The sequence below is a fragment of the Podarcis gaigeae genome, assembly GCF_964106915.1.
Source record: "Podarcis gaigeae genome assembly, chromosome: 9".
Lineage (NCBI taxonomy): Eukaryota > Metazoa > Chordata > Lepidosauria > Squamata > Lacertidae > Podarcis > Podarcis gaigeae.
The window spans coordinates 9,750,890-9,774,277 of NC_139685.1; the positions used below are offsets into that span (position 1 = coordinate 9,750,890).

General features: G+C 46.3%; 1 protein-coding gene across 3 annotated transcripts in view; it reads right to left on the reverse strand.

Moving 5' to 3' along the window:
* Window positions 1–23,388, reverse strand: part of FAM184B (family with sequence similarity 184 member B) — a 72,280-nt gene that overhangs the window by 21,827 nt on the left and 27,065 nt on the right. For 2 of the 3 annotated variants that reach the window (XM_083754882.1, XM_083754883.1), the window contains exons 2-7: window positions 20,562–21,317; window positions 14,334–14,469; window positions 13,890–14,026; window positions 10,673–10,873; window positions 3,026–3,136; window positions 1,338–1,439 (exon numbers count right to left, since the gene is read on the reverse strand). In XM_083754882.1, the coding sequence (XP_083611008.1) occupies window positions 1,338–1,439; window positions 3,026–3,136; window positions 10,673–10,873; window positions 13,890–14,026; window positions 14,334–14,469; window positions 20,562–21,317 (1,443 nt within the window). The remainder of the gene's footprint in view (window positions 1–1,337; window positions 1,440–3,025; window positions 3,137–10,672; window positions 10,874–13,889; window positions 14,027–14,333; window positions 14,470–20,561; window positions 21,318–23,388) is intronic. The other variant, XM_083754884.1, reaches the window with a different exon arrangement.

Consider the following 23,388-nt stretch of genomic DNA (forward strand, 5'->3'; position numbering starts at 1 on the left):
CTGAAGAAGAAGAAGAAGAGTTTGGATTTGATATCCCGCCTTTCACTCCCCTTCAGGAGTCTCAAAAGGTAAAGGTAAAGGTACCCCTGCCCGTACGGGCCAGTCTTGACAGACTCTGGGGTTGTGCGCCCATCTCACTCAAGAGGCCAGGGGCCAGCGCTGTCCGGAGACACTTCCGGGTCACGTGGCCAGCGTGACATCGCTGCTCTGGCGAGCCAGAGCTGCACACGGAAACGCCGTTTACCTTCCCGCTGGTAAGCGGTCCCTATTTATCTACTTGCACCCGGAGGTGCTTTCGAACTGCTAGGTTGGCAGGCGCTGGGACCGAGCAGCGGGAGCGCACCCCGCCGCAGGGATTCGAACCGCCGACCTTTTGATCGGCAAGTCCTAGGCGCTGAGGCTTTAACCCACAGCGCCACCTGCGCGGCTAACATTTTCCTTTCCCTTCCTCCCCCACAACAAACACTCTGTGAGGTGAGTGGGGCTGAGAGGCTTCAGAGAAGTGTGACTGGCCCAAGGTCACCCAGCAGCTGCATGTGGAGGAGCGGAGACGCGAACCTGGTTCCCCAGATTACGAGACTACCACTCTGAACCACTACACCACACTGGCTCTCACTGAGCCTGTGCTCACTGGAAGGATGGATCCTGAACGATCAGAACGATCGACCAGGAGGGAGGGAACATGCCAGTCAGGCATGTGTCTCTGCCAGCCTACTCGAGTGTAGGCTGAACTCCTGACAATACATGCAAAGCCTTATTTAGCAGTTTGTTATTGATAAAGCAAGACTCCAAGTTCCAACCTGGCAATGAAATGGTGCTGATAAATGCAATGGTACTGATAAGTACGATTCAACCAGACTGAAACTACCTATCTTCCTTTGCTTTCTGAATAGCAAAGCAGTGTTATTTCACACACACAAGAGAAGCCATTAATTACAGCTTCTCCCTCCCTTGCAAAAGGAAACAGAAGCTGACATTTAATTACCCCAAGAGGGTACTCAGGTGACAATAATCCCCTTGTTGTAATCAACAGGAATGCAGGAAAAAACAGGTTGAACTTGCAAACAATAAACTTGTAATAGAAGTTGCCATAGACCTTATAGAATTAATGTGTGAGGGACGATTCTGCGAGAATCTTTGCCATAGTGAGAGCACTGCAGAATAGTGTATTGCCAAATTTGTGCTGTGTGGAACCTCCATTTTGATTCCTATTAATTACAGAAAGCAATACTGTGGAAATGCTAACAGGCTCTAGTTTGGAAGCAATTTAGGTTACAATATGAAGTCAGAAAAAGCCGACTTGGCCCTTTAATGACCAACAAATGTCCACCCCTTACCTCCTGTTGCCGCTCGTGAGTTTTTCTGGCATGGGATTTAAGAAATTCTGCATATTTGGGGATGTCTCGGTTTTGCCTGATGAAATTCTCTAGCCTTAAAACCTAAATTAGCAAGATAAAAAAAGGCACATAACATGGGGAACATACAGTGATGCAACATCTGCTTATCTGATATAATCCTAATTGTTCCAGATGAGGCCCAGTTCACCTCTCATTATGAGCAGGGCAAGCCTGCAAGAGAGGATGCTTTTTATAGTGGAATCCTAACCATATCTAGGGACGCAGGTAGCGCTGTGGGTTAAAGCCTCAGCGCCTAGGACTTGCCGATCGAAAGGTCGGCGGTTCGAATCCCTGCGGCGGGGTGCGCTCCCGCTGCTCGGTCCCAGCGCCTGCCAACCTAGCAGTTCGAAAGCACCTCCGGGTGCAAGTAGATAAATAGGGACCGCTTTCTAGCGGGAAGGTAAACGGCGTTTCCGTGTGCGGCTCTGGCTCGCCAGAGCAGCGATGTCACGCTGGCCACGTGACCCGGAAGTGTCTCCGGACAGTGCTGGCCCCTGGCCTCTTGAGTGAGATGGGCGCACAACCCCAGAGTCTGTCAAGACTGGCCCGTATGGGCAGGGGTACCTTTACCTTTAACCATATCTACTCAGAAGTATTGCCTACTGATTTTAATGGGGCTTAAAAAGTAAAGGTAAAGGGGCCCCTGACCATTAGGTCCAGTCGTGGCCGACTCTGGGGTTGTGGCACTCTTCTCACTTTATTGGCCGAGGGAGCCGGCGTACAGCTTCCGGGTCATGTGGCCAGCATGACTAAGCCGCTTCTGACGAACCAGAGCAGCGCACGGAAACGCCGTTTACCTTCCTGCCGGAGCGGTACCTATTTATCTACTTGCACTTTGACGTGCTTTTGAACTGCTAGGTTGGCAGGAGCAACGGGAGCTCACCCCGTCGTGGGGATTCAAACTTCCAACTTTCTGATCAGCAAGTCCTAGGCTCTGTGGTTTAACCCACAGCGCCATCTGCGTCCCTTTTAATGGGGCTTACTGCCAGCTAAATAGGAATACAGCCTGAAATAATGAACATACACATTAGGTGTGAAGCCAAAATTTGGGCTGGTAAAAGCATACCTTCCTGTCCCTTTGTTGCCCAGTCAATAAACCATGGGAGAATCTCCCCTTATCTCTCATCCCTATCCTCTCCCTCTTGTACGCTCTGTTTATGTCAAGGCTTGGTTGCCACAAGCAAAAAACAATATAAAATTTGATTTTTGCATGGAATTCACGTATTATTGGCTGAGAATTGGTGACAAATGCAGTTCATTTGCCTGGATTGTTCTCCAACCTTCATGGGAGATAAACGGTCAGAGTTTTGTACCTCTGATCATTTTAATAGCAAGAAATAAAACCTCCCAGCCATAAAGTTTTAAAATATACTGGGCAGATGATGCCTTGGAGAGAGCAAACCATTATTCTCTGGATCATATACTGCACAGAGTTGCTGGTACTATTACAGAACCAAGTCATTCTATCAATGAGGACCCTACTTAAATGATGATCAGCATAGTCATTTTTTTTAGGCTATAGTCCTGTGAAGTCCTTCTTGAAGAATAAGTTGAAGCTTATGAATCCCAGGTAGGAAGAAAAACTAAAATGGCTTGCATGATCACAGATGGATTTATGCTTTACACACCTCCAGAGAACAGTCTTCCAGCTTTCCATTTATTGCTTCTTTTTCCTTTTGCAGCTGTCTGATATCATTCTCATATTTCTTTTTTAATTCCTCTATCTGTATCTGAACCTCCTAAAATTGAAAAATCAAGCAACTGTCATATTTGAACACTATACAGCAAAACAATGCGTAGAGGCACAGGGAGAAATATTTAACATGTAAAACACACACTCAAAACAGATACACCGAACCCAAAGGAAAGAATAACACTTTTCCCATTTCTCAAATCTGGCATGTGGGAGACCATTAAAAGTATCTGAAATATCCCCATCTTCGCAAGAACACTCCGTCTTCTCAAAAGTGTGTGTGCATTAAGGGTACTTTGGTGGGGTGGCTATATTTTTAGATTTTTTGTGTGTGGCTGCCACCTACCACTCCAAGAATGCCGCTGGGAATGATGCTATACCATGACTTCTCAATGCTAAGAAATAACCTTGAATAAATTAAATAAAATCAGCTGCTGCTGCGGTAAAAATTGACAGGTTTGGGAGAAGGCTAGGCCAGGTAGTTTAGGAGCAGCTGCATTCTTGGGAACAAATTTCTCAACCTAAGGATATTAGTACACTCCCACTTTCACATTCTACAGCATTTCATAGTGTTGCATTTAATAATATTACAATCCCTCTTATTAGGGAGCAAACCCCATTGAACTTGCTGGGACTTACATCTGAGTAAACATGCATAAGATTTAGATTTGTCTAGTAAAAGGTAAAGGGACCCCTGACCATTAGGTCCGGTCGTGGCCAACTCTGGGGTTGCGGCGCTCATCTCGCTTTATTGGCCGAGGGAGCTGGCATACAGCTTCCGGGTCATATGGCCAGCATGACTAAGCCACTTCTGGCAAACCAGAGCAGTGCACGGAAATGCCATTTACCTTCCCGCTGGAGTGGTACCTATTTATCTACTTGCACTTTGACGTGCTTTCAAACTGCTAGGTGGGCAGGAGCAGGGACCAAGCAATGGGAGCTCACCCCGTCGCGGGGATTCAAACCGCCGAACCTCTGATTGGCAAGTCCTAGGCTCTGTGGTTCAACCCACAGCGCCACCCGCGTCCCTATAGATTTGTCTAGACAAGCCATCAAAAAGAAGAAAATGAGAAATGCACCAGAACCGTTTTCTCTGAATCATTGAGCTCCCATCCCCCCGCCCTGAGTAAAACCATTCATACATAGATGAGTATAATTAGGCTTGCCAAGTTGCAACTTCAAACAGAAGCCTGTACTTTTAACAGGTCAGACTGGTATGTTCTGTACAAGTGCCCATGCATAGAATTTGATCTGTAGAAAAAGAAAACTCAAGGTTCAAGACTGGCTAAAAACCAGGCCACCTTCTGGTTTGGAAGTCAATTCCTTTATTCTTCTATCTGGGAGAGTTCTTCGCACTTTCCCAGTGTGACACAAAAAACTGCACTTCTCACTTGCCCAGTATACCTGAAGGAGTGTCTCCAGCCCCATCGTTCAGCCTGGACACTGAGGTCCAGCTCCGAGGGCCTTCTGGCGGTTCCCTCCCCGAGAGAAGTGAAGTTACAGGGCCTTCTCAGTGGTGGCGCCTGCCCTGTGGAACGCCCTCCCATCAGATGTCAAAGAAATAAACAACTATCTGACTTTTAGAAGACATCTGAAGGCAGCCCTGTTTAGGGAAGTTTTCAATGTTTGATGTTTTATTGTGTTTGTAATATTCTGTTGGGAGCCGCCCAGAGTGGCTGGGGGAACTATTATTATTATTATTAATCATCATCATCATCCAGTCATTCAAAAGTTGATGGGAAGTTCTCCTGCATAAGGTTCCACTGAACTGAGCTGAGCAGAGCTGAGCACGGGGTGTGTGAAAGTGCTAGAGAGGCAGGCACACCTGCCCCCATGTGACGCTCAATGCTTGTCCTACCCCTCCGATTTTCTGGACATACTGCTAAGATGTGTATAATACCCAAAGCCAACAAGTATCATAAAGGTAAAGGTAAAGGGACCCCTGACCATTAGGTCCAGTCGTGACCAACTCTGGGGTTGCGGCGCTCATCTCGCTTTATTGGCCAAGGGAGCCGGCGTACAGCTTCCAGGGCATGTGGCCAGCATGACTAAGCCGCTTCTGGCAAACCAGAGCAGAGCACAGAAACACCATTTACCTTCCTGCCGGAGCGGTACCTATTTATCTACTTGCACCTTGACGTGCTTTCGAACTGCTAGGTTGGCAGGAGCAGGGACCGAGCAACGGGAGCTCACCCCGTCGCGGGGATTCGAACTGCCGACCTTCTGATCAGCAAGTCCTAGGCTCTGTGGTTTAACCCACAGCGCCACCCGCGTCCCAAACAAGTATCATGCTACCACACAAATCAGTTATTTAAACTTCTGAGCCCTGAGCTGAATGCCTAGCTCACAGAGTCCTTTGGGAAGCTGCAAAAGCTGAGAGCTCATTTACAGTGGAAAGAGCTGAATGTTCATCTTGTATGAATTGCCTTAGGATATCCCTATTTAGCATAGTAGTGAACTTACTCTTCCTGCTTGAACCAACTTGCTGACGGAATACAATATTTCAGCCTGATCTTGAAAGACTATGAATTGGGGAGGGAAGTGGGGAGTGCCGATGACAAGGGCTTCGTCCCTAGTGGAGACCGATAAATTTCAAAGCAGAGCAGTTTCAGATGATTCAGAGCAACCAAGCAAGGCTCTAAGACGCACTGAGCAGAAGCAATAAAAAGGAGAGCCATAACACCTGCAAAGGGAATAAGTGATGAGAAAATTTAGATTTAATCTTAGGATAGCTGCAGTAAGCAACAATTCAAAGGGAGAAATTGGTTTCTTCCCCTAAAAAAAAACAAAGGTTCCTATTCAGCTAGAAATAATTTGCTCTTGACATTCCTGGATAAAACACAAAGATTCTTATACATAAAACTACCAGGGCTAGAAAACACACAAAAACAACTATGGATGTCTCCAATATCAGAAGCCGAGATTAGGGAAACAATCTCAAATATGGCAAATGGTAAAGCACCTGGGCTAGACTGCTTTCCAGTGGAATGGTATAAAACATATTATCTAAGTGACAGGAGATCAATATATCACTTAGATGATGAGATCTTTAGAGAAGGAATCAGCTCAACACTATTTAACCAGGCTTATATTACTGTTATTCCAAAATCTGGCAAGGACCTAATACAATGTGCCAACAATCGCCCAATTTCTTTGATAAACATTGATACAAAAATCTTAACAACGATATTGGCAAATAGACTGCAAAGAGCAAACTCAACTATTATTAAAAATGACCAAACAGGGTTTGTATAGACGAGACAAGCTGCAGATAACATCAGACTGGTAGTGGATTTGATACATTTAAACAGGAAAGGTGAAGATTTAGCTATACAGTGGTACCTCTGGTTGCGAACGGGATCCATTCCAGAGGCTGTTTGCAACATGAAAAGAGTGCAACCTGAAGTGACGTATCTGCGCAATTTAGCCGCTTGTGCGCATGCACGAAGCATTATTTAGTTCTTATGCGCATGCACGAGTGGCAAAACCTGGAAGTAACCCTTTCTGGTACTTCCGGGTCGCCGTGAGACGTAACCTGAAAGAACGTAACATGAAACAAACTTGTGGTATGACTGTACCAGGGGTAGGCAAACTAAGGCCCGGGGGCCGGATACAGCCCAATCGCCTTCTCAATCCGGCCTACGGACGGTCTGGGAATCAACGTGTTTTTACATGAGAAGAATGTGTCCTTTTATTTAAAATGCATCTCTGGGTTATTTGTGGAGCCTGCCTGGTGTTTTTACATGTGTAGAATGTGTCCTTTGATTTAAAATGCATCCATCTCTGGGTTATTTGTGGGGCATAGGAATTCGTACTATCCCCCCCTCCAAAATATAGTCCAGCCCCCCATAAGGTCTGAGGGATGGTGGACCAGCCCACGGCTGAAAAAGGTTGCTGACCCCCAAGTTATACTATGTCTAGATGAAGGGAGCAGGCAGGAGTAGACAGCAAACCAGCCCAGAGATCATTTGCTCCATCGCCTGAAAATCTTAGGCTGCTGAGACACAGCCTACCTGAATTTCCAAGGTCATTTGCCTAATACAGTGGTGCCTCGCAAGACGAAAAGAATCCGTTCTGCGAGTCTTTTCGTCTAGCGGTTTTTTCGTCTTGCGAAGCAAGCCCATTAGTGGCTTAGCGGATTAGCGCTATTAGAGCTATTAGCGACTTTTAGCGGCTTAGCGGATAAGCGGATAAGCGACTTAGCGGCTTAGAAAAAGGGGGGGGAGGAAAAAAACCCCGCAGGAACTCGCAAGACATTTTCGTCTTGCGAAGCAAGCCCATAGGAAATTCGTTTTGCGAAGCACCTCCAAAACGGAAAACTCTTTCGTCTAGCGAGTTTTCCATCTAGCGAGGCATTTGTCTTGCGGGGTACCACTGTAGTCCCATCAGTTGACAAGATAGCTCAGTTGCGGAGTGTGGTATGGATAATGCCAAGGTTGCAGGTTTGATCCCCGTAAGGGACATATTCCTGAATTGCAGGGAGTTGGAATAGATCAGGCATAGGCAAACTCGGCCCTCCAGATGTTTTGGGACTACAATTCCCATCATCCCTGACCACTGGTCCTGTTAGCTAGGGATGATGGGAGTTGTAGTCCCAAAACATCTGGAGGGCTGAGCTTGCCTGTGCCTGGACCCTCAGAGTTCGTTCCAACTCTACAATTCTATTATTCTAGTCAGCAGAGGAGACTCTTGAGAGTCCCATGGACTGCAAGAAGATCAAACTGATCCATTCTTAAGGAAATCAGCCCTGAGTGCTCACTGGAAGGACAGGTCGTGAAGCTGAGGCTCCAAGACTTTGGCCACCTCATGAGAAGAGAAGACTCCCTGGAAAAGACCCTGATGTCGGGATAGATGGAGGGCACAAGGAGAAGGGGATGACAGAGAATGAGACAGTTGGACAGTGTCTTCGAAGCTACAAACATGAGTTTGACCAAACTGCGGGAGGCAGTGGAAGACAGGAGTGCCTGGCGTTCTCTGGTCCATGGATTCATGAAGAGTCGGACACGACTAAACAACAACAAGTCAGCAAACCCCAAGCGGAAGCCAGAAAGACCCAGCCAAGGGAAAAAACCCCAAAGCCAAATATCAGTACAAGTTTGTAAAAAAACAACAAAAACCCTATGGCGTGTAAGGCGCAGAAACCCGTTATGGATTCTTGAGACAAATCCACAGCTGGACTTGTGGTAGGGCAGACTTTGATTAATGGCTAGTCTGTGTTCCAATGCACGTGAAAGCAGGATACTGCCCAGACTGACACTTCCCTCTGTGTGATTAATTTCTGTAGCCACCGGGTGCTGGAGAAAGCCCATGGCTTCAGTTAAAGCACACTGCAAACTCCTGCCTACATCATTTCTGCATGAACGTTGGAGTTACCAGGGCAACCAGTTTGGAATAAGTGGAAAGAAAGTCGACCTGGCTGGCTGGGAATGAGCTATGGATATAGGCATCAGCTCACTTTGATCACAGTTTGCAGCTGGTTGGCCAGAGATTTCTGCGCAGTTGGACAACAATCTTGCAGTGGCATATGCAGAGAGAGACCAGGGCTTCAGTACAACTTTCCACTATTACTGATGTATTGTACATGTATTGAACTCACAAAAGAGAAGAAAAATGCCATTCCAATACAGAAAGCTCTACATCAGGTAAGACCAAGATTTCTAAATCCCCTCCAACAAAACCACCACCAGCATCAGTATTACTAGGTGGGAAAAGCTTCTGGATATATAAAGTGGGTTTGCTTGTTGGTGAACCAAGAAGAGGGAGCTGACAAGCCAAATCTCTGTGGGGACCACTAAAACAGCCCATCCAACACTCTGACTAATTTCATTTTGAATAATGATGATGATTTGTTAACCCCAGGCACTCGGGCGGCTTCCAACATATATAAAATATAAAATATAAACACTTAAAAACTTCCCTATACAATTGCTGCCTTCATATGTCTTCTAAAGGTTGAATAGTTACTTATCTCTTTCCCAAGAACTAGGGGACACTTCTGGTGGGGAATATATTCAATTCTTCATGAGTTTCTACTCCTTCTTTTGGCTTGGTCTCCACGGCAGATGACAATAACAGATTTAAAGATTCAGGGCGTGGGCCCCACAGACAGAAATATGCATAACATTTGTGTACGCTAAAATATAGACATAGGTAAGGTAAAGGGACCCCTGACCATTAGGTCCAGTCGTGGCCGACTCTGGGGTTGCGGCGCTCATCTTGCTTTATTGGCAGAGGGAGCCAGCGTACAGCTTCCGGGTCATGTGGCCAGCATGACTAAGCCGCTTCTGGCCAACCAGAGCAGCACATGGAAACGCCGTTTACCTTCCCGCTGGAGCGGTACCTATTTATCTACTTGCACTTTGCGTGCTTTTGAACTGCTAGGTTGGCAGGAGCAGGGACAGAGCAATGGGAGCTCACCCCGTCACGGGGATTTGAACCGCCAACCTTCTGATCGGCAAGTCCTAGGCTCTGTGGTTTAACCCACAGCACCACCAAAATATAGACATATATAGATGCAAATTTAAAACTTAAATGTCACCAGCCAACTCATTTCCCATTCAAATCTCTCCAGACCAATTTTTCAATTACTTTGCATCCCACTTCAGATCATCCCCAATTAGTTTCCCAGCAGATCTTTCTCCCAATCAATTACATACATTCCCCGTCAATTTCCCATTTTAATTACCCCCCAATAACCTCCACGTGTCTTAAATTCACTTATTTCCCTAAATAAACAGCATATTATGTAACCCAGATCATCTTTCAATTCAGGTCCTCACCCCCACCCCCAATTTATTATCTATCTGGGACCACTTAGGACACTCAAGGCAAGAAGGGGGCCTGTGAATTAGGGCAAGCCAGGGCTGGCCCAAGACATTTTGCCACCTGAGGCAAACCACAAAATGGTGTCCCCTCTTCTCCATAGAAGAAGTAGTGAGTGAAGATCTACATCAGGAACAAGAGGGGAATAAATATCTACATTGGGATTTTCTGCTCTTGGGGATCCTGCTGCCTGAGGCAGTCGCCTCAACTTGCCCCATGCATGGGCCGGCCCTGGGGCAAGCCTCTCTTGCTGCTTATGCTGAAGAGGAAGGAGCTAAAGAACCCTTTGCCCCATCCAAGGGCAAGTCAGTGCTGCCACTGCCTCGCTTCAAGATAGGATTCTTGTTTTGAAAAACGAGCTGCCAGCCAGGAGGATCATACCAGGCTTGAAAAAGCAAGGACCCTAAAACCTGTAGTTTGGAGCACACATTTCCAATCTGCATTGTTTGTTGCGGCAGCGATTACATTAATCACTGCACTGTCATGACGAGAAGCACGGGCGAGGAACAGCAATGCCGGGAATCCAAGAATCCTGTCAAGGGTAAGCTAACCTTCCTTCCTCTTTTGCAAAAGCTTTCATTTCATAGGAAAACATCAGCTCAGCTCCTTTTTTTAAAAAAAAAGAAAAACACAGCAATAAAATCCTCGTTGTGATTTAAAGCTCCCTGTCTAGGAAGAACAATTTAAATGATGTCACCATGACTAAAGAGATTTAAAGGAACAGATGAATCACAGCGCACTATTAATAGAACAATCCCACCTTGTGCAGTTTTTTTCTCTCAGCGTCCATGGAGGCTTGGGCTGATTTGATTTCAAGGCTGTGCTTCTTCACAAGGTCTTCCAGACCTTTCACCAGCTGCGCTTTCAAACGAATCTTCTCCTCGCCTGGCTCATGTTTGGTTTTGCGGAACTCTTCCCTCTGCTGCGGCTTAACGGCGTCTTTTTCCAAACCTGACGTTACCTGGAGTGACAAAGCGCAGCCACATCAATTAAAGTGACCACAGAGAAAGGCCAAAGGGTTAACTCAAGGAATAAAGCAAATGCACACATATAAATGCAAGCTATGCAGGTAAACATTTATCAACATAGGGGAGGCTATTGAAGACAGGCAATTAAATGAGAGACACTACAACTAAATAAAGAGGTATTTCATTCTCTTTTAAAGCATATATTGGGGTGAGATTGGAATACAGTGTACCTCGGGTTACATACGCTTCAGGTTACAGACTCCGCTAACCCAGAAAAATTACCTCGGGTTAAGAACTTTGCTTCAGGATGAGAACAGAAATTGTGCTCTGGCGGCGCAGCAGCAGCAGGAGGCCCCATTGGCTAAAGTGGTGCTTCAGGTTAAGAACAGTTTCAGGTTAAGAACGGACCTCCGGAATGGACCTCCAGAACTGTACAGCGGTACCTTGGGTTAAGAACTTAATTAATTCTGGAGGTCCGTTCTTAACCTGAGGTACCACTTTAGATAATGGGGCCTCCCGCTGCTGCCACACCACTGCTGCACAATTTTTGTTCTCATTATGAAGCAAAGTTCTTAACCAGAGGTACTATTTCTGGGTTAGCGGAGTCTGTAACCTGAAAGCGTCTGTAACCTGAGGTACCACTGTATACAGATAGATCTCAGGATGATTTGCAGGAGATTGCCAAGTGTTCCTGATTCCCAATCGTTTAACAACAGCAGCAAGAAAATTATTTCCATCACCTAAGTGAGGCTGCTGGAATGAAGGAAGCAACCAAGGACGGCCCTGTGTTTGAAAGGACTGCGAGCTCAGCTTAGTTCTGGTACTGGCAACCAATTCCCAGCTCTTTCATTCTAAATTTCACCCCAAAAACAGAAAAGCAGATCCAACAAGCTGGAAGTCTGCACACCCCTAAACATCAAAGGGGAGAAATGTCTGCAGAAAGCTGGACTGTCACAAACTAGACCAGAACCCTTGTCCCTGATGTGCTAGCACGCCACAGGTAGGTGGAAAGCACCGGTAGTCTCGAGATGGAGATAATAATTTATAATAATAACAGTTTATTATTTATACCCCACCCATCTGGTGGGGTTTCCCAAGCCACTCTGGGCAGTTCCCGACAGAATATTAAAACCACGATAAAACATCAAACATTAAAAATTTCCCTAAACAGGGTTGCCTTCAGATGTCTTCTAAAAGTCAGATAGTTGTTTATTTCCTTGACATCTGATGGGAGGGCTTTCCACAGGGCGGGCGCCACTACCGAGAAGGCCCTGTAACTTCACTTCTCTCGGGGAGGGAACCGCCAGAAGGCCCTCGGAGCTGAACCTCAGTGTCCAGGCTAAACGATGGGGGTGGATATGCTCCTTCAGGTATACGGAGCTGGACCTCAGATAATTCCAGCTACAGCATCAATACTTTACTCCTTAAGCCATCATATTTAAACCATAGTGGCTTGCCAGTAGACAAGGGGAAGCCAACATCAATAAAAAAATGGAGCCCAAGGGCATCAGAACATTCCAGAAGCACAGAAGGAACTTGGGCCCTTCCAGGTGGTTGCTAATTTTGGATGGGATTCAGTCACATGCCAGAAAATTCATGTCTTGCAATTATGAATTGGTTTGGAGAATTTGTGCCACAAACCCACTCCCACCACTTTTTACAATGAGGAAGGTGGTAGGGAAATGTATTTAAAAGGTAAAGGGACCCCCGACCATTAGGTCCAGTCGTGGCCGACCCTGGGGTTGCGGCGCTCATCTCGCTTTATTGGCCGAGGGAGCCGGCGTACAGCTTCCGGGTCATGTGGCCAGCATGACTAAGCTGCTTCTGGCGAACCAGAGTAGCACACGGAAACACCGTTTACTTTCCCACCTATTTATCTACTTGCACTTTGCGTGCTTTTGAACTGCTAGGTTGGCAGGAGCAGGGACCGAGCAACGGGAGCTCACCCCGTCCCGGGGATTCGAACCGCCGACCTTCTGATCAGCAAGTCCTAGGCTCTGTGGATTAAGCCACAGCGCCACCTGCATCCCATGAAATGTATTTACTTTATTTATTAAATTTGTATACCGCTCTTCATCCGAAGGTCACAGGGTGGCTCACAACATTAAAATACAAAGTGAGAACACAAAACACGTAACAAATAAGCAAAAAACGAACCAATAACCCCCATCTTACAAACACATTTGAAAGGCCATGGGTAGCTTAATCAGCCATCGGCCTAGATGTAGAGAAACACTTTTGCCTGGTTCCTGAAGATATGGAATGAGCAGGCGAGCCTCTTTAGACAGAAACCTCCCTAGGGAGAGCATTCTGAAGGCAGCCCTGTTTAGGGAAGCTTTTAATGTTTAACAGACCACTGTATTTTAATATTTTGTTGGAAGCCGCCCAGAGTGGCTGGGAAAACCCAACCAGGTGGGCGGGGTATAAATAATAAATTCTTATTCTTATTATTCCACAAACAGGGAGCCACTGCAGAAAAGGCCCGTTCTTGTCATGAAGTGGGTATGAAAAAGGGTTGTTGGGCCCTTTTGCAGACCAGCTCCAATGAACCATGAGCAATTTATCTGGAAATGGAAGGAACGGCTTCCAGTTAACTTAGTCTGTCTGAAATATACTCAAGAGTCGAGAGTTGATTTCATGCTCTTTATTCAGCTCATAGTGGTGAGGAGGAATGGAAGTTCCCCCCAGAATGTCTGCTTTATATACATTATTTACACAATGGGCCCCACGTGATTGGCTAATTCCGGGATTCTCCTGTAGGCCAATCAGGTTGCGGATTCGTTTCCACCTGGAGCTGGACTGGGTGGCTCCTGTGGACCAATCAGACTGCTACATTCTGGATCCTATCATTCTAGGACCAATCAGACTGCTGCATTCTGAATCCTATTCTAGGACCAATCAGACTGCTGCATTTTGGATCCTATTCAACTCAGTACTTAACACTATCAAACTGCATCATCATGTAGAACTTCATCTGCATAAAGTAGGAGAGATGTGAAGGCTATGCACCTGAACGTCTCCACCATCTTGCTTGCCTTGGCTCTGTTTGGTGGACGCTGCTTGCTGAAGGGGTAAGATCTGATTCTTTAGTTCCTCCGCTTCGCTCCTGGTCTTGCTTTGGGAGTTCTGCACCGTTTCCATTGCTTCTGTGAATGTGAAAAATGCCATGTGATGTGCTGAGATTTTCATGTGCACGATGAAGAGGATGAATGCATTTAAAAGAGTGTTGCATTCACATAGTTCATTACAGGGATGTTGCTGTGAGACCTGTAAGGTGAGGCCAATATTATTATTCTCATGTTGCAGTTGGGGCAGAATCAAGGAGGGCAGTAGCATACATAACAAACTTACATACAAAATTCATAGCTGGGGTCATATTTGAACTGGGAATTTCCAAGTTCACGTTCATAAATGTTCCGCTTCTGCATCTCCCTGCACGGAAGCAAGTCCTACCTGTTTTATGCAGTATTTCATTTTCTTGCAACAGAAGCCTCTCTTTGGCAATAATCAGCTCCTCCTCCAGTGCTTTTGTGAGACTTTTTGCCTCCTTAGTCGTTTGATGAGCCTCCTTGAGCCGAATTTCCAGGTCCTGTAAATGCACCACACAATTACAAACTTAAGACTGCTGTTTTTGCTTTAAAAATAATAATTTCCATTATCTGGAAGCACCCCAGTTGTCAATGAATTACTTTCCCTCTTGATAATGAACCATTTGCACTTTCTGTTCAGGGCAGCAGCCCACAAGATTTCTCGTCTTGGAATATGGCGGTGGATTTGGTAGGAACTATTACCCTAATCAGGGATGCAGGTGGCGCTGTGGGTTAAACCACAGAGCCTAGGGCTTCCCGATCAGAAGGTCGCAGTTCAAATCCCCGCAATGGGGTGAGCTCCTAAGGGCATGTTTAGCCTGGAGAAGAGGAGGTTAAGGGGTGATATGATAGCCATGTTCAAATATATAAAAGGATGTCACATAGAGGAGGGAGAAAGGTTGTTTTCTGCTGCTCCAGAGAAGCGGACACGGAGCAATGGTTCCAAACTACAAGAAAGAAGATTCCACCTAAACATTAGAAAGAACTTCCTGACAGTAAGAGCTGTTCGACAGTGGAATTTGCTGCCAAGGAGTGTGGTGGAACCTCCATCTTTGGAGGTCTTTAAGCAGAGGCTTGACAACCATATGTCAGGAGTGCTCTGATGGTGTTTCCTGCTTGGCAGGGGGTTGGACTCGATGGCCCTTGTGGTCTCTTCCAACTCTATGATTCTATGATTCCTGTTGTTTGGTCCCTGCTCCTGCCAACCTAGCAGTTCGAAAGCACAAAATGCAAATAGATAAATAGGTACCATTCCAGCGGGAAGGTAAACGGTGTTTCCGTGCACTGCTCTGGTTCGCCAGAAGCGGCTTAGTCATGCTCGCCACATGACCCAGAAGCTGTACGCCGGCTCCCTCGGCCAATAAAGCGAGATGAGCACTGCAACCTCAGAGTCATCCACAACTGAACCTAATGGTCAGGAGTCCCTTTAAAGGTAAAGGTACCCATGAAAGTTAGGTCCAGTCGCGGACGACTCTGGGGTTGCGCGCTCATCTCACTTTATAGGCCGGGGGAGCCGGCGTTTGTCCGCAGACAGCTTACAGGTCATGTGGCCAGCATGACTAGGCTGCTTCTGGCAAACTAGAGCAGCACACAGAAACACCGTTTATCTTCCCCGCCGGAGTGGTACCTATTTATCTACTTGCACTTTGACGTTTTTTCAAACTGCTAGGTTGGCAGAAGCAGGGACCGAGCAACGGGAGCTCACCCCATCGCACGGATTCGAACCACTGACCTTCTGATCAGCAAGCCCTAGGCTCTGTGGTTTAGACCACAGCGCCACCCGTGTCCCTTCAGGGGTCCCTTTACCTTTATTACCCTAATCAATTGTAAAAGGGCTTATGTGATGAGAGCAGGGATTTTCTCACAAGCTCCACCCTTTCAATGCTTCAGTCCCACCCCTCTCCACCTGCTGAAGAGTAACGGTCTGGAGGGGTGTGTGTGTACAAAACCAGCTAAATTTCCACCAGCTAAATGGTGCGTTTCCTTGTGGGCGCTTGCTTGATCTGTGGAAGTACTGTAGGATTTTGCCCTGACAAGTGTGATGCATCCAACCTCTCTCACACACATTACAAGGAAGTATTGCAGATACACAGACAGGCAGACAGAGTCAAGCTTGATGTGAAGGCTAATACGTTTAACATTCAGGTGCTCGTCTTCTTTTTAAAGTGGCTTATAATTATTGGGATTGCAGCAGGAGTAATGTGGGAACTTAACACTTTCCTCCATAGCTGCAGTCCAGGCAAAAAAATTAAAAGGTAAAGGACCCCTGGACGGTTAAGTCCAGTCAAAGGCAACTATGGGCTTGCGGTGCTCATCTCGCTTTCAGGCCACAGACAGCTTTCCAGGTTATGTGGCCAGCATCACTAAACTGCTTCTGGCACAATGGAACACCGTGACAGAAACCAGAGCGCACGGAAATGCCGTTTACCTTCCCACCACAGAGGTACCTATTTATCTACTTGCACTGGCGTGATTTCGAATTGCTAGGTTGGCAGGAGCTAGGACAGAGCAACGGGAGCTTGGTCCATGGCGGGGATTCGAACCGCTGACCTTCTGATCGGCAACCCCAAGAGGCTCAGTGGTAATAGACCACAGCGCCACCCGCTTCCTTTACCTTTTACCAGGCAAAAGCCCTCACTGCAGTTGGTATTTGGTTTAGGGCCACAGACAGATTCCATCCCAATGCTTTCTGGTGGTCCCCACTTCACAGCTGATCACTTGGGAGCCATCAACAACCAACATCATCTGTCTCTGTTTTAGCATCATGATAAGTAGAACACTTAGCATCTGTAGAGCACTTTAGAGTGCTCCAAGGTGGTTTCCTGAAATTTTCTCAGCAAGCCTTACCAGTGGCGTAGCGTGGGGGGTGCAGGGGGGGCCGGCCGCACCGGCCGCAACATCGGGGGGGGCGCTCGCACTCGCAGCTTTCTGCCCCCTGCTAAAATCCACGGGTTAGGGGGCGCAAATAACTTGCCTTGCCCTGGGTGCTGACAACCCACGCTACGCCACTGAGCCTTACCATCTTTACAAGGTAGGCTGGTATCGTTATGCCTATTTTGCAGGGAAAGGTGCTAGGGTAATATGGCTTGCCAAAGCCATTGAGTGAATTTTAAGCAGATATGAGTTTTGAATCAGGGGTTTTTTAGCTGCCACTCTTAGCCACTCAATACATCAGCTTAGCAATTAATAATAATTATTCATTTGCAACAAGAATGTGCCTTTCAGTTGCTTTTCTCTAACAACTTCATATTCACATGAAGGAAAACACATCCGGAAAATCGTGGAAATGTGTCAGTCCTCTCTATATAACTTTGCCTTAAGAATTAATTAATGATCCCAAGAAACACCCCTTTCATTTCATCCTTTCATCCTACGTAAATTTCTGGGGGAACAAAATCTCATGCTACTGAAAGACGTTTCTGCCAACTGAGAATTCCGCCCTAAGCAAAATAAGCTTTCATAAGAAATCAAAAGAAGCTTCCATGATAAATGTGTAAAGTATGTTCCTTTTGTTTGCGTTGTCCACATTTTTTTCTGGAGAATGGCTGCTTTCTTTTGACACCCCGTGTTAGCTTGTGAGTTGGAATAAAATAGGAAGTTTCTAGTTATTTCAGTTGTGTAGTGTTGTTTTCCACTATTGGAAAGCTAGCTGTTGGGACAGAGCTTTCTAGCACAGCCAATTCTCTGCAAGATTTATTCAATCAATAACAAATACATATGGCACACTTTTCAAGGGGGCGGGCAGTGTGTGCTGTGTTCCCCCTGCCCCTGACAGTATAAAGCCTTCACTTGACTAAATCGCAAATGCCTAAAGCAACCTGCTCACAATTAGCACGTGCGCAATTTATGTTTTTGTATTGTAGATTTTAAATTCCCAAGAATACCGCCTTGAAATCCATTTGTTGATGAAGATATGGTTGATTAATTAGTAATAAACGAGAAAAATGTCAATGGTAATGGCAACTGGGTTGTGCGCCTGCGAGGAAGAAAGTAAAAGGATGAGTGCTACTTAGATGGCTTTTAAAGCAGATGACACAAATCCATTAAACTGTTCCCATTCCATCAGCCCCAGCCAGCATGTGTCATGCCTTGAGGCTGATGGCAGCTGGAAGGCTACATTAAAATATGATGCAAGTGGGCAAGAAGAATATAACCCTGTGGTTTTGCACAGGCCCAGCATCTAATTTAAAACCAGACCCTGAGCCACCAGGCATGCCGTATCACCACTCGAGAGATCTGGAGTCCAGCTGAGTGCTGCGTGTGGTGTGCTAACCCCATGGATAGTGAATGAGGGCCTGATGAAACAAAAACAGGTAGTGCCCAGCACCACATCATTTAAATTGAGCCCATAAAGCTTTGCAGGTGGAAAAAAATGTAGATTTCCATCCATTTTTCAAACCCCACTTACTACAAGTTCATGCGCCCAGCCAGTGCCAAACTACACATTACTCTTAATGTGCAGCTTGTAGTTACCGTATTTTTCGCTCTGTAAGATGCACCTTTTCCCTCCTAAAAAGTAAGGGGAAATGTGTGCGCGTCTTATGGGGTGAATGCAGGCTTCACACGGCTATCCCAGAAGCCAGAACAACAAGAGGGATTGCTGCTTTCACTGTGCAGCAATCCCTCTTGCTGTTCTGGCTTCTGGGATTCAGAATATTTTTTTTCTTGTTATCCTCCTCCAAAAACTAGGTGCGTCTTATGGTCTGGTGCGTCTTGTAGAGCGAAAAATACGGTAACTCTTCTTTGAAAACAAATGAGCTTTTATCAATAGGTGTGACAGAAATGCAACATGTAGGCTTACCTCTTCCCTCCACAGCATGATCAGATGAAAATTCCAGTCCCCATCCTAATTTGGCTACAATTCTTAGGAAAAAACCTTCCCATTGACACCATTAGGAATCCCCCCCCCCATGTCATTCTAGCTGCATAGGGGATTACTGATTCCAATAACTCCGGAGAGGGATGAGATAAACCTGCCTTCCCCTTGTGCCGCGTTTCCTGTAAAGGTTGTCCAATTTGGCATGCCGGTAATTGTTAAGAGTAAAAAAGGGAGAGGCAATTACAAGCTACACACATTAAAACGTAGCTTGGCTGCACTTTCTAATCTAGCAGAGAAGCTGTCCTGGTTCGGCTCCCAACTCCTCGTGCTACAACAGTCATAGCTGAAGAAGATGAATGGGGCAGCAAAGAGTAGGATCTTACAGCTTTTCCTTCCGTCCATCTCCTGCCCCCTGCCTGCCCATTGCCTCTGATGGAGAAACTGAGGTCCCACCTCCTGTTACCTCACACTGACTGCAGGAGAGAATACCCTCCTCACAATCCAGAAGATGCGTTTAGGATGGAGGCAGCCATGGACAGCAATGGGTTCCAGGGGGACCCCATTCTGCCGCTCCCCTGGCTGCATGCTTACCTGACAGCAGCAAACTGTTGCTACAAGCTGCTGTTTTTAATTTCCCACAATGCCTTGGGATGCCCAGTGGGGGCACTTGTGAGGCATTAAAATGGCGGCTCTCAGTCACCCACTGCAAAGGGCCCTGGATGGGTGCCAGTTCTGATGGATCCTGATGGTATGATGAAACCCAAAGATGGCAGGTGCCGCCACAGGAATTGGCTCTGCGTTGCCATCCTTAGCTCAGTTCCATCAGTTTTCTTTGGGTGGGGAGAGAACTTTTTAAAAAACTGCCCCCTTCAGAAAGGGAAATCAAAGCTCAGGTTAAGACAACCAGTGTTATGGACGCTTTGCCTTTGCTATACAGTGGTACCTCGGGTTACATACGCTTCAGGTTACAGACTCCGCTAACCCAGAAATAGTACCTCGGGTTAAGAACTTTGCTTTAGGATAAGAACAGAAATTGTGCTTCGGCAGCACGGCAGCAGGAGGCCCCATTAGCTAAAGTGGTGCTTCAGGTTAAGAACAGTTTCAGGTTAAGAACAGACCTCCAGAACGAATTAAGTTCTTAACCCGAGGTACCACTGTATTGGTCTCCTCAAATGTAGTATTTTATATATTTTTTCCCTTAACGGCAGCCATATACTTTGAATGGCTCTGGTGAGAGCTGCACACAGCCCTCTCATGAATTTTTGCTCTTGGCCATCCTTGGCTGCCAGGAACTCGTTTCATAGATTTAGAAGCATGCTGATGACTTGACGACTCAAGGTGCAAAGCAATAAAAAGCTTTGTCACTTGCTCTAGCGTTGGAGAAAGACTATGCAGCAGGGTGGCACTGTGGGTAAAACCTCAGTGCCTAGGGCTTGCCGATCGCATGGTCGGCGGTTCGAATCCCCACGGCGGGGTGAGCTCCCGTCTTTCGGTCCCAGCTCCTGCCCACCTAGCAGTTCGAAAGCATCCCTAAGTGCAAGTAGATAAATAGGTACTGCTTTATAGCGGGAAGGTAAACGGCGTTTCCATGAGCTGCGCTGGTGCCGGCTCGCCAGAGCAGCTTCGTCACGCTGGCCACGTGACCCGGAAGTGTCTCCGGACAGCGCTGGCCCCCGGCCTATAGAGTGAGATGGGCACACAACCCTAGAGTCGGACACGACTGGCCTGTATGAGCAGGGGTACCTTTACCTTTACCTAGTGTTATGGTCCTACCTGCATCTTCTCCTTCTGCTTCTGGCAGCACTTATTCATTTCACAGATTCGCTCGCCTTTTGCCACCAGGTCAGCCTCCAGTTTCTTCACCTGCTGCTGCGAGGCAGCTTCTCGGGCCTCGTAATTTTTCCTCTGCTCCAGTTCCCTTTGCTGCCATTCTTTGTATGAATCAGCCAGGGACTGCTGCATGGTCTTTCTCCAAGTTTCTTTCTCCCTCTCGTGGGAGGCTTGGAGCTGCCTGACTTTCTCGGCCAATTCACTGGCCAGTTTCTGGTTCTCCCACTTGAGGTGGGCTGCCTGTGTTTCCACGCTGGCCTTTTCGCTTAACTCCTCCTTGCAATCCAGCATGTCTCCTGCAAATGCCCAATGTTTGTTGACAAGCTCATTGGATTCCTCACTTGAAGACTGGATTCCATTTTCGAAGCTGAGCTTCGTGTGTGCCATCTGCTTGGGAAGGACAACCTTCTCATCTACTAGATTGTCCTCTCTTTGTGGTTCCCTCTCTCCTATCTGCCTTTTGCACATGGTGAACTCTGAAGGTACCACCTCTTTCAGCCTCCTGTGTTTTTCCAAAGTTTCTTCGAGGGTCTGGATGTGCTTCTGGAGCGCCTCTGCTTCCTCCACTTTGCTTTTGTACTGGAGGAGAGTTTCCCTTGTCTCATCAAGGATGTGCTGAATCTCTTCTTGGTGGGCCTCTTTGAGAGCTTGGATGCTGGCCTCATACTCATCATTTTTAGTGTTCAAGGCATAGATCACCTGCACCCAAAAGGAAAGAACAACGTAATGTCATACATATGGAGGAAAAACTTAAACACATAGAAGAGTTCCCAAAAATAGACCAGAGGCAAGAGTAGCAACACCCTAGTGGTCCTGGGCCCTAAGGAAGTCAGATTAGCCTCAACCAGAGCCAGGGCCTTTTCAACACTGGCTCCGATCTGGTGGAACGCTCTGCCTCATGAGACCAGGGCCCTGCAGGATCTGATTTCTTTCCGCAGGGCCTGTAAGACAGAGTTGTTCTGCCTGGCCTTTGGCTTGGAGCTAATTTGATTCCCTCCTCCTCTTTCTTTTTTCTTTTCCTTTCTCCTCCTGCGATGAGGCTACATTTTAATATTTTAATGTTTCAATATTTTAATGTTGTATTTTAATTTTGTTTTTTTAAGTTGTATTCATTCAACTTGTTTTTATTATTGCTTATTAGCTGCCCTGAGCCTGGCCTTGGCTGGGGAGGGCAGGGTATAGATAAAAATTATTATTATTATTATTATTATTATTATTATTATTATTATCCAGGAGAGCTTTACTTGTGCTGAAGGTGAATGAGCATAGTGGTCACAAATCCAAAAACATTCAGGATTGGCACAGTCCATAAAAATCCAGTTGTAGCACTTAACAAAAACTTATAAACTTATAACAAGACTAAACCTTAACACTATGTACAGAACACCACACCAGAAGGGAGAGAGAGAGAGAGAGAGAGAGAGAGAGAGAGAGAGAGAGAGACCCAGGCTCCTTCTGGCCTATATTTATAGTCAGCATGACCTTAATTGGAAGAGATAAGAGAACGAGTTCAAACCATCTTCCCAGAAGGTATAACCCAAACAGTCATGAAGCTTCTGCCTGCTTCTCTCACACAGAGAAACTTCTAGTAGCTTCTAGAATCCTCTTGTATTAATCATAATAGGAAAGATCTCCACACATCAGATCAACACTTTCTGCACCAAAAAATGCAAACTGACACATAGTGGGGAGGGGGATAACCTGTTAATATATTATAGTGAAGGTTCCATGGTTTTACTTCTAAGTAGTCCTGAGTACACTTGACTGGGAGCAACCTCTACTCAACCAAATTTATCTTTATTTATTTAAAAAGGTGTTTAGATACTGCCCTCTCATAAAGTATCAAGATAGTACACAGCTGTGACATTAACATATGAGAGTGCTGGAGGTGAAATAGTTAAACAGGATACCCAATCAGAACCCAGGGGGTGGAGTCAGAGGGACTATAAAATCAGCTCTAGGAGGGGCGAAGGGGGAGAGTTCATTGGGAGTTGCGTGGTTGGTTGGAGTGGGAGTGAATTGGGATAGAGTCTGTGGGTAGGTTGAGTTAATGTAGCAAAATAAGTTGAGTCATGAACACTTAGGAGCTAGAAAGACGAGTAAATATCTGAGAGGTGGTTTAGTGAGGGAGAGCAGGTAGCGGAAGTTATAGGTCTGGATAGGCACCCCATGACTGTAACTGACCGATACCGTTTATGAAACCACCCGCTTGTTAAACTGCAATAAATAAACAGAAGTTTATGTTCCAATTTAACCCTGACTGGACTCAGTATTGTCCCAGGTAGGGCCTGGGTGGTGGCAGCGAGAAATAAAGTGGTGGCACAGGGATTAATAGACAGTGAAATGTCCGGACCCTGTGTGATCGCCACAACAGCAATATAGAAGCATTTTGTTGTTCGAATGATGGAATGCACAGTTGCGTAGGCCTGTTTGCATTTTAAAAATCTTGAAGAGATGCCTGAAAGTCTAAAGGATGTCCAATCTCTGCTAGAAGAGTTGTCTGCAGCACAGGGTTGGTGCCACTAAATTTCTGGTCCAAGCCAGTTGGGCCTCTGTACTGTGTGGGGATTGGATTTACTTCCAACAAAACATGGTTTGCATTGCAGTTTATGCATTTTTTAAAAGTTCAGGGACACATCTGTGCCCCAAGCGGTGACAAGCGAAGGAATTAATAGGCAATAAGGGCAAGGACCACAAGTAAAGATTGGGAATGCGAGACGGGGAGAAAATGAGATGTTTCTAATGAATCCTCAGAGGCAAAACCATTTAA